The sequence below is a fragment of the Cygnus atratus genome, chromosome 1 (genome assembly GCF_013377495.2).
Source record: "Cygnus atratus isolate AKBS03 ecotype Queensland, Australia chromosome 1, CAtr_DNAZoo_HiC_assembly, whole genome shotgun sequence".
NCBI lineage: Eukaryota > Metazoa > Chordata > Aves > Anseriformes > Anatidae > Cygnus > Cygnus atratus.
In genome coordinates this window covers 52,615,081-52,627,724 of record NC_066362.1, presented here as the reverse complement: position 1 = coordinate 52,627,724, position 12,644 = coordinate 52,615,081, and the positions used below count along the sequence as shown (strand labels likewise).

Here is a 12,644-nt window from a genome sequence, read left to right as displayed (position 1 = left end):
AAATATGTCAACTGTGGAAAATTTTTCTTTACCTACTGATTCTCAGCATGGGTTACATATCTTCATTTTCCTACTCATGGTGGATTTCATAGCAGTTCACACTGAGGTCCCATTACATAAGTCTAGTAGAGAAACCAACCTTTAATATCAATGTGACAGTAATTTACACACATTCTGATGTCTCTTTATGACTTTTCTGGCAGTGTAAAATCCTTTTTTTTTTTTCCAGTCCCCTTCCTTTGTAATCAAGAGTTTTATTCATCACTCGGACTTGGACTATCATTTCTGCCACCCCTGCATTCATGCAAAAATTAGCTGATGGCTGATGCATTTACAGGATGTGCAGAAGGCTCACATTTAGTTTTGTTTGAAACTACAGAAAAGATCGCAAAATGGAGGAACCGAGTGCTCAGCGTCCTTTTGTTGTCTTTGCTTGAGTGCTGTAGCACACTGAACTTTTCTGTCAGTTCTCACACAGAAGATATATGGAGTATGGGTTCATTAGGAATGCTAGTGAATCATTTTAGTCTCTTTCCTTAGTTTCATTACTGGCAAAAGATGAATTAGGTCACTTTATGATTCACCTTCTTCCATGCCATCCATATTTCCATACCAGTATGGATGTTTATTGGATGGTAAAGTTTCACAGGCTCTGTCTTGCCTTAGTAAGTGATTTGAAAACAAGCAAACAAGACCCACTTTAGTGTCGTATAGAAGCCTGCTTCCTAGATATGAACTATATTGCCTTTCCAAGTCTGACACATGTAGTTTGACTACTCTTAAAATTCTTGTGATTTGATAAACGCCAGCTCTCCTGTGGCTTCTCTGGCACATTCCCAGGGCATTGTCCTCCCCGTTACCCTTTCCTGGAAGTGAACCAACACAACCCATCTACTTTTAGCCTTGAGGACCAGGGCTGTCATTTCAGTCAGCTAAGCGCACCCTTCCATTTCTGTAGGCATCTGGCTTACAGCTCACCACTTGGGACGTAAATGATAATTTTGAAATGTATCATAGATGATTTTTTTAGAATCACGCCTGCTGTTTTAAAAGTTACATAATTTGACAAATTTAGTACACTGTCAAGTCTTTGCCTGAGTCAGTTTAGTGCTTGGAAGCATTCCTCAGGGCTGATCCTGAAGTGTCTGAGGTGCCAGAGTTCTCCTCTTCCACTTGTATTTTCCTGGTCCTCTGGTCCCCTCTCACTTTCTAGAACAATTTGAGCACATCCCTCCTACAAAGTACAATTCATTATATCATGAGAGCTCTGGGACAGCCCTGGTTCACTGCTGAGTTCCTGACCCTTGTGAAGCTTCGTGATATGGCTTACTTGGAGTGTTCACACACTTGCAGTGCACATAGCTAACAAAGCTGTGCAAACAAAAGTGTCATTGGGCTTCGCAGTGAATGAGAAAAGTGACTGGATTAGATGTTAAGGGTAGCATAATTCCTGTTTTCTCACTTCTTTTTTTTTCTAACTTGGCTCAACTGATTCATCATTGCCTTCCCAAGAATTGCTGTAGCATGAGGGACAGGGTGGCATACAAGTGGACAAGGCTGAACTGAATGGGAAGGAGGGTGGTAGATGTGTGGCTGGGAAGCGTGTTTCTTCTTGAACTTGTCTGTTGAGTAATGCTCAGGGGAAGCTATGCTGTCAAACATTTCTATAATGTTACCCTAAAAACATTTTACACTAGAACTAAAAACAGTAAGAAAGTGCATTTGATCCCTTGGCACCTTAAACAAATGTACTAGTGACATTCATACAGCAGTCTGTCATGTGTAGTGAGTAGGTGTGTCTAGGAGAGAAGTGGGGATTTCTGCATAGACCTCCCACTTTTCTTTGATGCTTCCATTATTTTGGGTGCTCCCTGAAGACTCCATTAATGTGATATTTAATGTTCAGTCAGGTTGCAGAGCCCTCACACACTTGAGATTAGTTTTGTTAAAGCTAATCAGATTACTGAAATCTGCAAGTATGTCCTAGAGAGAATGAGGGATCTGTACTCTAGACTAAACAGAGCAAATGGCGAAGCCTGAGAGCAGTCCCTCCTTACCAGCTGTTCGGCATCATCTCGGGGTTTTGTTGAACTGACAGAGCCACTGTTCTATCCTTTGAGGAGAAAAAGTTAACTTTCTGTAACTTTGCAAGGGGAATGCGTATATTGGACAGTGGTGTTGAACGTAGTAAAAGATGTCATACATTCATACCCATTTGCATCAGGGTTTCAGAACTAAGAAACAAAACCAAAACACTGCCTGCCAAAATTCAGTAGGTTCAGTACCCATGTTGACGGGGTGTTGGAGAGCTTTCAGAGCTCTGCATAGTTTTCAGATGAGTTTTTCTTTCACGTGCTGTCATTCCAAAAGCCCTGGAATTGATCAACAAATGAAGTGTTGAACAAATGATATAAATAACGCTCTTAATAAAAAGAAGAATAATATATAACAGTTAGGAGGTGGTAAATCTTTACTACAATCTGCTTCAACATTACTGTGTACCCACTGTAAAAAAAAATCAATACATAAAGTAGATTAAACTCATAAATTATGGGTACATAGAAACCATTTATCCCTTTAGGAAAAAGAAACAAGGCACTTCTGCTGTTGAGTTAAGAAAATGAGGTAACTTGATCAAAGTGTGTCTGTTAACAAGTGAAGTTTTTGTAGGAACAGCATTGTAAATTATATGGATGAATTTATGGCATATTTTAACAAACTCATTATTTCTTAGGAATAGTAGGAAAAACAGAAATAGCTTGCATGAACTATAATGTTCTCTTAGCAGAACTTATGCAAAACCTGTTCAACTTCTAAAGTAGTAACCTTTAGTGCTTGTGTGAACTTTTCTGTGCTCGAACCACTTAACAAGCATTATCTAATTGATCTGCTGAATACGTCTGTGAGATATAGTGGGTCTGCATTGTAGGAAACCTGTTTCAAATGTGGAGCTCTCTTCATTGACTTTTTTAGTGAGTGCAACTGAGCTTTTATACTTTTTATTCAGGAAACCTATTTTAGTTCCATTGGTGAAACTCCTTCCCCATCTAGAACAAAGTGATTGCCTGATGAAATGTGAATGTTAAAGGCTGAAGCACCACTCTACTTTCCTTAGTAGTACCCTTGAAAGAAGAAGAAAGAAAAAGCCATAAACTGCTGATGAATCTAACCTTTCGACAAGGAGGAAAAGGTGTTATTCTTTATAGCTATGAATATAAACTTTTAAATGTGAATTGGGTAACTAGTACTGTGCTCTCTCATCATGTGTTATTCCAGCAAAGTCCTGGATATTTGTGATCTTGTTGACAGCTATGGATGGCCTCTGTTGCAAAATCTCAGCCTTTTTTTCTTCAGTAGGATGAATTTTCCATTAACAAACATTGGTCTTAATATTTCAACTTCTTTCCTGTGAAGTAGACTGCACTTGGAACTCCTCAAAGAATCTCAGATTTCACTTTGGGACCTTTGTCTGCTCCCAAATGTGTTTTGGGAAGGATGACCCCTTAACGGAAGTTATGAATGCAGACCAAAATATAAAATGCAAATGCAAATATCAATGGTTCCCACAGTGTTTAAACTAAATAACTTAGTTTTCTTGGCCCTCATTTTATGAGAATGCTAATTATATGGAGAAATGTTCCGTACATCTCTCTTCTATATTACAAGAACACTTCCTCTTCTTCCTTTACTTCATTCCTCTAGAGGCTGTCATGCATTTACATTCCATGAGTGTCTAGCTGTGTTGTTGTGGTAGGCACTGTACAAACCCATAGTGAGACACAAGCCTTGGCAGGAAAAGCTTGCAATTAATGAATGAGTAACAAATGTCAAGAATGAAAATGGAAAGGCATCAGGAGGTGAAGCTTCCTGAACAACACATCTGAACAACAGATCAGCAGCAGAGCTGGGAGCAGAATATACCTCTTTTAATTTCTAGTTTAGTAACCATAATATCAGCAGGAGGGAGCTGAATGTGATAGCGCAATTTATCTATTTTAAAAGCATAAACTTGAGCACGAGAAAAAAATATGTTGTTTCTATGCAAGCCACGTTCTACATTAAGTTTATTTTTACTGACACATCTTCTGTTGTTGGCATTGTTCCATAAAATTCTCTAATTTTTGAATAGTCTTTAACCGTAACAGCGGTCCAGTGCTTCCAGTATAAGGAATACATGGCTTTCAGCTACTAATTCAGAGCTTTAAGTAGGTGGTAAAATGAATGATTCAGTTTGTAAATATTTGATCTAGAATTATCTGGTGTAGATGCTAAGACTGAATAGAAAAACTTTCTTGGTGAAAGTTCCATAATTTTTTAATATTGTTTGCTCCCCTTTACGATAGAGCTGAGAGCTTCACAATGTGCTGCTGCACTCACCTCTGCCTACGTGGTGGCAATGTCTGCTGCAGGTTGAGGTGGCAATGTCAGTGCTTATAAGCTGTGGTTTTCTTACTGATAGCCGAAAAGTAATAATTTATAGTACAAAATTAAAAAGTGTTAAGAACATGGTAAAAACAAAAAAACAAAACAAAGCAAAACAAAACAAAAAAACACCAAAACCCCACCCATCCACCCAACCAAAACCAAAGTGTCCTAAACTGGTCACCTGGCTTGTCATGCTCCAGTAATTAATTCACATAAAAGTTAATAGCAAAAGAGAAGAGTTTATTTCTTTTGGGGTTTAGCTATATTTTATGCTCCCAACTTTTATAATTTAATTTAGTGCTCACAGGGCTGGTATGTTGACAGCTCCATATAAACTGGTCCCTCTAAGACATGTTGTATGGGCAGTGCCAGTGAAACCTTCTCCATGCTGGTTCTGCTATTTCTCAGAAGCATCACCTGGAAAGTAGTAAAGTCTCCTAACTTTCCATATAGTTATTTTAGTCAGATCTTAAATCTTTAAGATTTGACTCCATTACACTGGTAACTACCAAAGTAACTTATTTCAGGGGAAAAATAATAATAATAATAATAATAATAAACAACCCTACACTGAAAATTAGTCAAACTGTGATGTAAATTCTTGGAAAGCATCACATTTCAAAGTGGGAAAGTGTAGTTTGTACTGTTTTCTCATTGTAAAAATCTCAGTTTTGCCATACTGTTTTACTACTTGTTTCTCTTTGATTTTCTTATGTGACAAGTTCATAGTGAAAGAAAACATAAAAATGCACCAACTGGAATGCAAATTTCAAATATTGATGCTGTCAGCAAGAAAAGATTATTAGTGTACTGAACGGAAGAACTGGTTTATATAAAATGTACACATCTTTCAATTGACTTGTTAGTCTTGGAAGGAGAGAGAAGCAAATGGAAGGTCAGTTTGGACAGTACTGGAAACAGAAAAAAGTGTTTAAGAAAAGTAAAAATAGAACTCGATTAAATTATTTAATCATCCAAAGAAAAGTCTTACCACTGATAATAGCAAGGAAATTCAAAAAGTTTTGAGTGGGAATGAAGCTTTGGAGCTTTGCAGCATCTGTTGGGCCCATGAGCTTAATCATGTTTGATAAGCCTTGGTATCTTATGTCTGTAAAGTAAACAGGAGAACAGAAATAACTTTCTCATGAAGTTATGAGTCCTGATGGTTTAGGCATAAAATTGTAGGGGAATATGGAGGAGCTGCACTGTTTATCAGCTTGATGTGGGAGCTGGCATGTTTTGATACAAGTCAACATGACGTTCGCAAAGTGAAGAAGCCAGTGGCACACTAACAGATTTGTGAATGCACGTCTGCCATGCACTTCTTAAGTGTTGATAATTGTGTTGATAAGTACCATAGTTCTCTTTCCACACCATTTTTGGTAGTGATATAATGATAACCCCCTCCTCCATTTCGTTAATCTGGAGGGGGAGGAAAGCAAAAATACTCATTAAAAAGCCTATTTTATTCAATAAACAAAATTATCTTTAGGAATTAGACTCAAAAATACATACTCTCACTGCTTTTTCATGTAGTTTGGAATTGTGAAATAGTTTTCAAAATTGGACTTCTTTCTCTTCAAGGGGGTTTACATAAAGTGAGTTGTTTGCTTCGTTCTTGGTCTTATGTGCACCCCTTTCTTGTCCCTTCCATATGGGAAGACTGAGATTAATACTAGTCAAAATTAACCAAAAAAAAAAAATCAAAGGCAAATTCTGTTTTTCTAGTGAAGTTGAACATTAAAGATTCTTGTGTTAATGTCCTTTAACATAAATGTTGTCCAGGAGCACCTATTTAATGGCTGTTACATAAGAACACAAATGCAATTGTAGTGGTACAGAGCAGCAGACGTATTGCAGAAGTTTAAAAAAAAAAAAAGAGAGAGAAAAAGAAAAGACATTAGAATAGTAATAATAGTAAAGAAAGCTTTTATAAAGCTTTTTTTTTTTTTTCCAGGACCAGCATCTTTTCACCCCTCAAATCTGTTTATGAAAAAAACAAAGATGATAATTGTTATGCATTCACTTTTTTTTTCTTCACAGAGAGTCAGGAGAAATGCAGAGAGATTGTCAAGAGGAGTAGTACAACCTGGAACTACTGTTATTAATGTCAGATGCTAAAGAACAGTAAATAATGCATAAATACTCGTAAAGCTCTGTAGAAGTTTCTTTGGCTTGACGTGCATTGTTCTGTGAACTAGAGTTGCTAGTTTGGGCTGCTGAGAATTTAATTATGAACGATTTAGCTGTTCCCTAAGTATTTCAGTAGCTGTTCAAGTAGTTTATCACTGTCACTCAAGTAGTAGTCTTGTTCATGTTTTTTGATGCCTTCATCATTTTCTGTTTTAACTTATATTTTATGAATCAGTTTTACAATTTTAACGTGAGAATATTGAAAAATGTCAATAATTTGTCGATATAAATTGTGAAAATTGTATGTTTTTTTTTAAACTTTGAATCCTATGTTTTGTTTCATCAGTTTTCAAGTATGTTTGCTCGAAGTAAGACTTAAAAAAGGCAGTGTTTGCCCCATGACATAATACATTGAGAAACACAGCATTTTCGTTTTCTTGGTAGATTATTTTAAAAAGTTTATCAGGTTATATTTTGGTGGTTTAATGGGGGATATTATTTGGATTTATTTTTTTTTTGCCTTGTTCCAGCAGAGGTATTTTGTTAATAGATTGTGACTTCCCAAACAGCTTTTATTATTATCTCATTTTTGGTTTCTTATTGCATGGATTAAATAAGGATGATGGGTAGGAAGGAGAATCCTCTTTTAATACTTTGGGTTATCTTTCTTAATCATTAGCTTTTTTTTTTTTTTTTTAAAGAAAATGATTGGATCAAATAGTTCACATATATGTTTTGCACTGTGTGTATTTTTCTGAAACTTTACTTTGTTGCTTTATAATTTCCATTTCACTGAATGGAAAAGCATAATTCTTGATTCAGTAGAAAGGGAAGGATTTATTTAAATTATGATATTTGCACACATCCATTTCCATTTCTGATTTGTTTTCATAGCTCAATTGCAACCTGAAAGTTCAATTTTTCTGATCAGTAGAATGTGCTTCTTAAATCTAGGCAGATTAGAATGGACAACATTGTTCCTGCCTCACTATTGTTTGTCTTGCTGTCTTTCAGAATGAAGGTGCAAAGAGAAGCTTTGATATGTCAACTTACTTTTTAAGGCTTTTTAAGTCTTAATCCTCAGTTTCTATGAGATAGTTCAGAAAAAAAGTTAAATCTTGAAGCTGAATTTTCTCATATTCATTTTCATTTTGAAAGCAGTTAAATGCCTGAGATCTTGAGGTACTCTCACTGCTAGGCTATGTAAGTGTCATTTTTAAAGTCTGATAGAAATCTATTTTGATGTGGCCAGAATTATACTACTTAAAGAATTGTTTGGTTTTGTACTTGGTGCTACCTTTTCTTGCTCCATTAAAAAAAAAACAAAAAACAAAAAACACCGCCCCTCCCCCCCCAAAAAAAACCTCACAGCTCACGCCTTTAAAATGTCCATTTTCCTGCCAAGAAATCTAATGAATAGTGGTTCGCAGGTACCAGGAGATTTTTCAGTTTGTCACTGGCTTAGATGAAATGGAGTTTTAATTTTTAATATGTCCATTTATGTTGAGTAAGATCTATGAAACTGTACACGATGAAGTACAGCTTGAATAGACCAACTGTTTCGTAGGTGTTTGAGATGTGTGAATGTTACCTTTGTTCCCATGCTATGATGGAGTATTATTTCTAAAAGACCTGGGACTATTTCTATCTCAAAGTTGGAGCACAGGGAATTAAGCAGCAGGCAAAAAGTAAATATTGCAAAGCTGTTTCATTCACAGCTTGCTTTTTCTCTTGAGCTGAATAGGGTCTCCTATCACGGAAAAATTGAATTTGTAATTAAAGATTAAATTGTGCTACATATGCAGTTTAGCATTTTCTGAATGTTAAGTGTTCCTCTTTGCAATGCTAATTTGGGGTATTGCAGATTTTGTATGAAAAATATACTAGGTGGAATAAAAATCCATAGTAAATGACAGAATTACAGATCTATTTTCTTTACTTTTGATTATATTCATTTTTAATTTCTCACTATGTACAGGTGGAAAATAGTCATGTGCTGTAATTTAGTTGGAGTCATTGAGTATGTTTTTCATAGGTATGTTGTATCATGACCAGGTATAATTTTGCTCCTGTTTCTGAATGGGCATATTTTGCAGGGCAAATTTGGCTTGAGATAAGGATCGAGAAGTCGGGTGCCTGAGATGTAGTAAATAATTGAAGTGTGTTTTTTTTTTTCTGTTTTTTTTTTTTTTTCCTAAGGTTGATTGCCCTACCTAAGACAAATAAGGAGTGAAATTCCTTGAGTTGCCAAGGCAGCCTCCTTTCCATGTATTCTGCCCTTTTTTTCTCTCCCCAGGTACCAGCTATTGAAAGAGGATGTGGTTGCTGCAGGCGATAGCCACCCTGAATGCCTAGGGCTGCCAGTATGAGCTCAACAAACAGCATTTGTTCTATCAATTGTTCCTCATAGCTTCATCTCCAGGCAGTACTAGATCATTCGTCTGTCTAATTCTGTATATACATAGATGTGAAGGTTTATACCAAGCTTTTATAGTCTAGGGAAGTAAAAAGACCTTGGTTTCAATATTCCTCTGAATAATAAATTATGAGATCATTGAGTTTTTTGTTAGTTATTTTCTGCTAGTATAAGTTCTTTTAGTATCACATTAGGCTAAAATAATCATTCACAGATAGAGATTAAAAAAGTTTTACAAGTTGAGACAAAAGTCTAAATGGAATACGTTTCAGATGTAATAACACTGGTTTAATACTGATATTAAGGTCTTGACACAGAATACTTTGCAGACTGTAAAATAAGGTATTGCCTTAAAGAATACATTAACTTGGTTAAATACCTAGTATATTTAACAGTGTTGATAGGATTTTTTTCAGTCTGGTATCTGAAAAGATGAACCAAATCGTTCTTTTGTTCATCCTTTCATTTTCTGAGCTTCCGTGTTTTGGGGAGAAAGTAACTATGTAGCAGGAAATAGTTATGGGTTGTCCAAATGGTCATTTAATGCAATGCTCTGGTGTAGGAGATGGGAGTGAAAACAGAAGTAGCTGCAGAGTGTATGGGACGTACATCTATGGGAAATGGGATGGCTGCAGACTGCACAAGCAGCATCAGGGTTTGTGTTCACAAATGGGTTTAAAAAATTCTGTGTTTTTCTGACAAGTGTTTATGCTTACAGGCTGGCTAGTAGTCATGTGAGGTGGTGCTTCCAAAGTGGTTTCTGTGCTTAAAAAAGAATAGTAACAGTAATGGGGAGATAAATTCAGAATTCAGCATGCAGGGTGTAAAACCTGAGTGAATCTGAGAATATTTTAACGGTTTCACTAAGTAAAAGAATGATGGAATTTTTTGTAACTTTTCTCAATTTAGTGAAAAGCAACTTCTGAATTATTTTCCTTCTTATAAAATACTGTGGTAAAATAAAGTGATACAGAAATGATACCTTGTGTTCTCATGGAAACATTGTTTGTTTGTTTCTTAGCAAAATATATTGTGTACAATTGAATGATTTTACTTTTGTGAATCCTAAAAGGGTTCCATCATTTTTCCCAGCAATAATTAGTTTGTTCTGCTCAGAAGAAAATGGTGTTTGCTGTTGTATTCATCCTTAAGGCAGGATGCTTTTGCAGCAAACCACAGAAGCTTGAAAGCAATATACTTTCTAAGGAAGAACATGTACTTTAAATAATTATCAGTCCATTAGCAGTATGATAAAACTACATTGAGTTTGTATTTCTCATGCTTGATATAAATTTCTGTAAAAAAGGGCTTGAATAACTGAAGAAGCAGAATTCGACAGCTATTTGAGCTAATGTTTGTTGTTCGTACATCTGGAGGGAAGAAGAGTTTGCCATATATGTGTGTGTTTAGTGAAAGGATGGGCATCATCCTTCCATTCCTCTTGCTCATAAAAAAGAAATACTTGTGAAAGTAGAGCTGTTTTATGAAACAACTTTGATCTATTATAAGCGTAATGTGAAGCATAATGTGCCTTTTTTTTTTCATGTATACACATAGGCTACAGTTGTAAGGCCAGTTAAATTAGCTTCCTAAATTGTGAATAACATGGGCTGCATTTTCTATAAAACATTAGTTCCAGTTTCTTTTGTAAGTACACTTTTTGTGCCGCTCAACAAAGCTGCAAAAGGAACACATGTGGAGCCTTAAATATGTTTTTTACCTCAAGTCCTTTATAGATGGGATATAAAAGGGCATTGTATAACATAATAAATTGTATGGAAAGGAACCACATGTTTTCCGAGTAGAAAAGTGCATTTTAGTGATCTGTGTAGTATTTTTATATCCATATGGCATACTTTTAATCCTGGTTACTTACCTTACTCTTCTTTCAATTCTTGTGTCATATGTTAATTTTCATACTTCATTGAGAGTTGTGTCTGCCCTGGGAATGTTCCTTGCAGTTTTGAGTAGATAAGCTTAAAAAAAAAAGAAACTATGAAGATGCTCTAGCTCTACATTTAACCCTGAGGGTTTCTATTTAGAGGTGTTGTAAAAGAAAATGGTCCTTTCCCTTTGCTATAATTGTTTCTAAAGCATACAGATATGTATTGCTTTTCAAGTTCTTTTTCCCACCCAAAAGCTGTATGTATGCAGACTGTATGCAAATCACCGCTACAAGAGGTACATCTCATAGTAAGATGCAATGATACAGAGAATTGGGGGAAAAAACAAGCAACCTCCCCTCCCCATCCATAAAAATAGCTTCTCTGTGAGTTTTGCCTCCCTGTGGAACTTCCCTGTGCTCAGATACTGTGTCACGTGTAATTGGATTGGAGCTCTTCCTGAATACTGTTTTCTCCTCTTGACAGCATGGGGTAACCTTGGAAATGTTCTCAAGAGCCAGAGCAAGATTTCTGAAGCTGAAAGCGCCTACAGAAATGCCTTGTACTACCGCAGCAACATGGCTGATATGCTTTATAATTTGTAAGTATGCGTGGCTTTCCTGGGGTTGGATCCTCTGCAAAACCTGTTGTGAATGGAGCTATTGATTTCCCTGCTGGAGACAGAGATGATGCTAGCTGTTGCTTTGTAATAGCCATTTCATTAATCGTGCTCCTTAAATTTGGGGGTGGATAGGATCTTTCCTTGGTCTACATTACTGTATATTCTTGTATCACTGTCTGGCTTGGGACAGGCAAAATTACAAATCTGTTTGCTTTAAAAGAAACAAAACCCCCACACTGAACAGAGTGCAGATAGATGAGCTGGCACCAGTAGTGCTCCATCTGTTTCTGGCTCCGCTAAAATACAGAGGTGTTATTTAGACTTCCTTTTTAAGTCTAAATAACACTTGGTGGGAGGAGTGGGTGTAAACACTTCTTAGCATAAGCCAATACCCCTCAGTTAGCTCCCGAGGCCTGAAACATTAAAATAGCTAAATACTTTTCAGAGCAGTGGGGTGGGGATGGTTCAGTGGGTGCTCAGGGCTGGGAGCTGGGCTCTGCTGCGAGACAAACCCGACCCCTCTAGTTGGGATATGCCGTGGTGTCGCTGTGCGCACGAACAAAATCCAGATGACCACCATTTATTATGCAGTAGTGTAAGCTGTATGAAAATAATATGCCCTGTTCAGTGGAAAAGTATGTGCTAGGGAAAGGAGATGGACAAACACTGAATGCAAATAGCAAGCCTCTTTATTAAAAAATTAAAAAAAAATCTTGTCTGTAAATCCAGTTTAAAATGGCCATTTTTAATATCTGGATAAGAAGTTTATCGTGGTAGACTTTTTAAACGGGAATAAGTTGCCCGTTTCATTAATTTGCCTGACGGGTAAACATACTAGAAACTTTTCTCTCCTTTTTCAAAATTATTTATTGATAAAATTTCCATTCCAAAGTTTATTTAATATTTCAAAATTATATATATATTTTAATAATCATACAATTACACACATACATGCATGTTTTTTTTTTGTTTTTTTTTTTGACCCTGTTAGGCAACGGACAGTGTGAAAGACATATTTTTAAGAAGAAACTCTTTCCACTCATGCTTAAAGAAATAACTTCTGAACGCAGCCGGAGACTGTAGGAAAAAAAAAAAAAGTGAAAAGATTGATATCCCTTGAATTTCTTATACACAGTTCATTTTGGGGATGAAAATTATAACTATT

General features: G+C 36.2%; 1 protein-coding gene across 5 annotated transcripts in view; it reads left to right on the top strand.

Annotated features, from left to right (window-relative positions):
* TMTC2 (transmembrane O-mannosyltransferase targeting cadherins 2) overlaps nucleotides 1-12,644 on the top strand; it is a 251,985-nt gene that overhangs the window by 156,248 nt on the left and 83,093 nt on the right. For all 5 annotated transcript variants that reach the window (XM_035551768.2, XM_035551770.1, XM_035551771.2 and 2 more), the window contains exon 4: nucleotides 11,344-11,458. In XM_035551768.2, coding sequence (XP_035407661.1) covers nucleotides 11,344-11,458 — 115 coding nt within the window. The remainder of the gene's footprint in view (nucleotides 1-11,343; nucleotides 11,459-12,644) is intronic.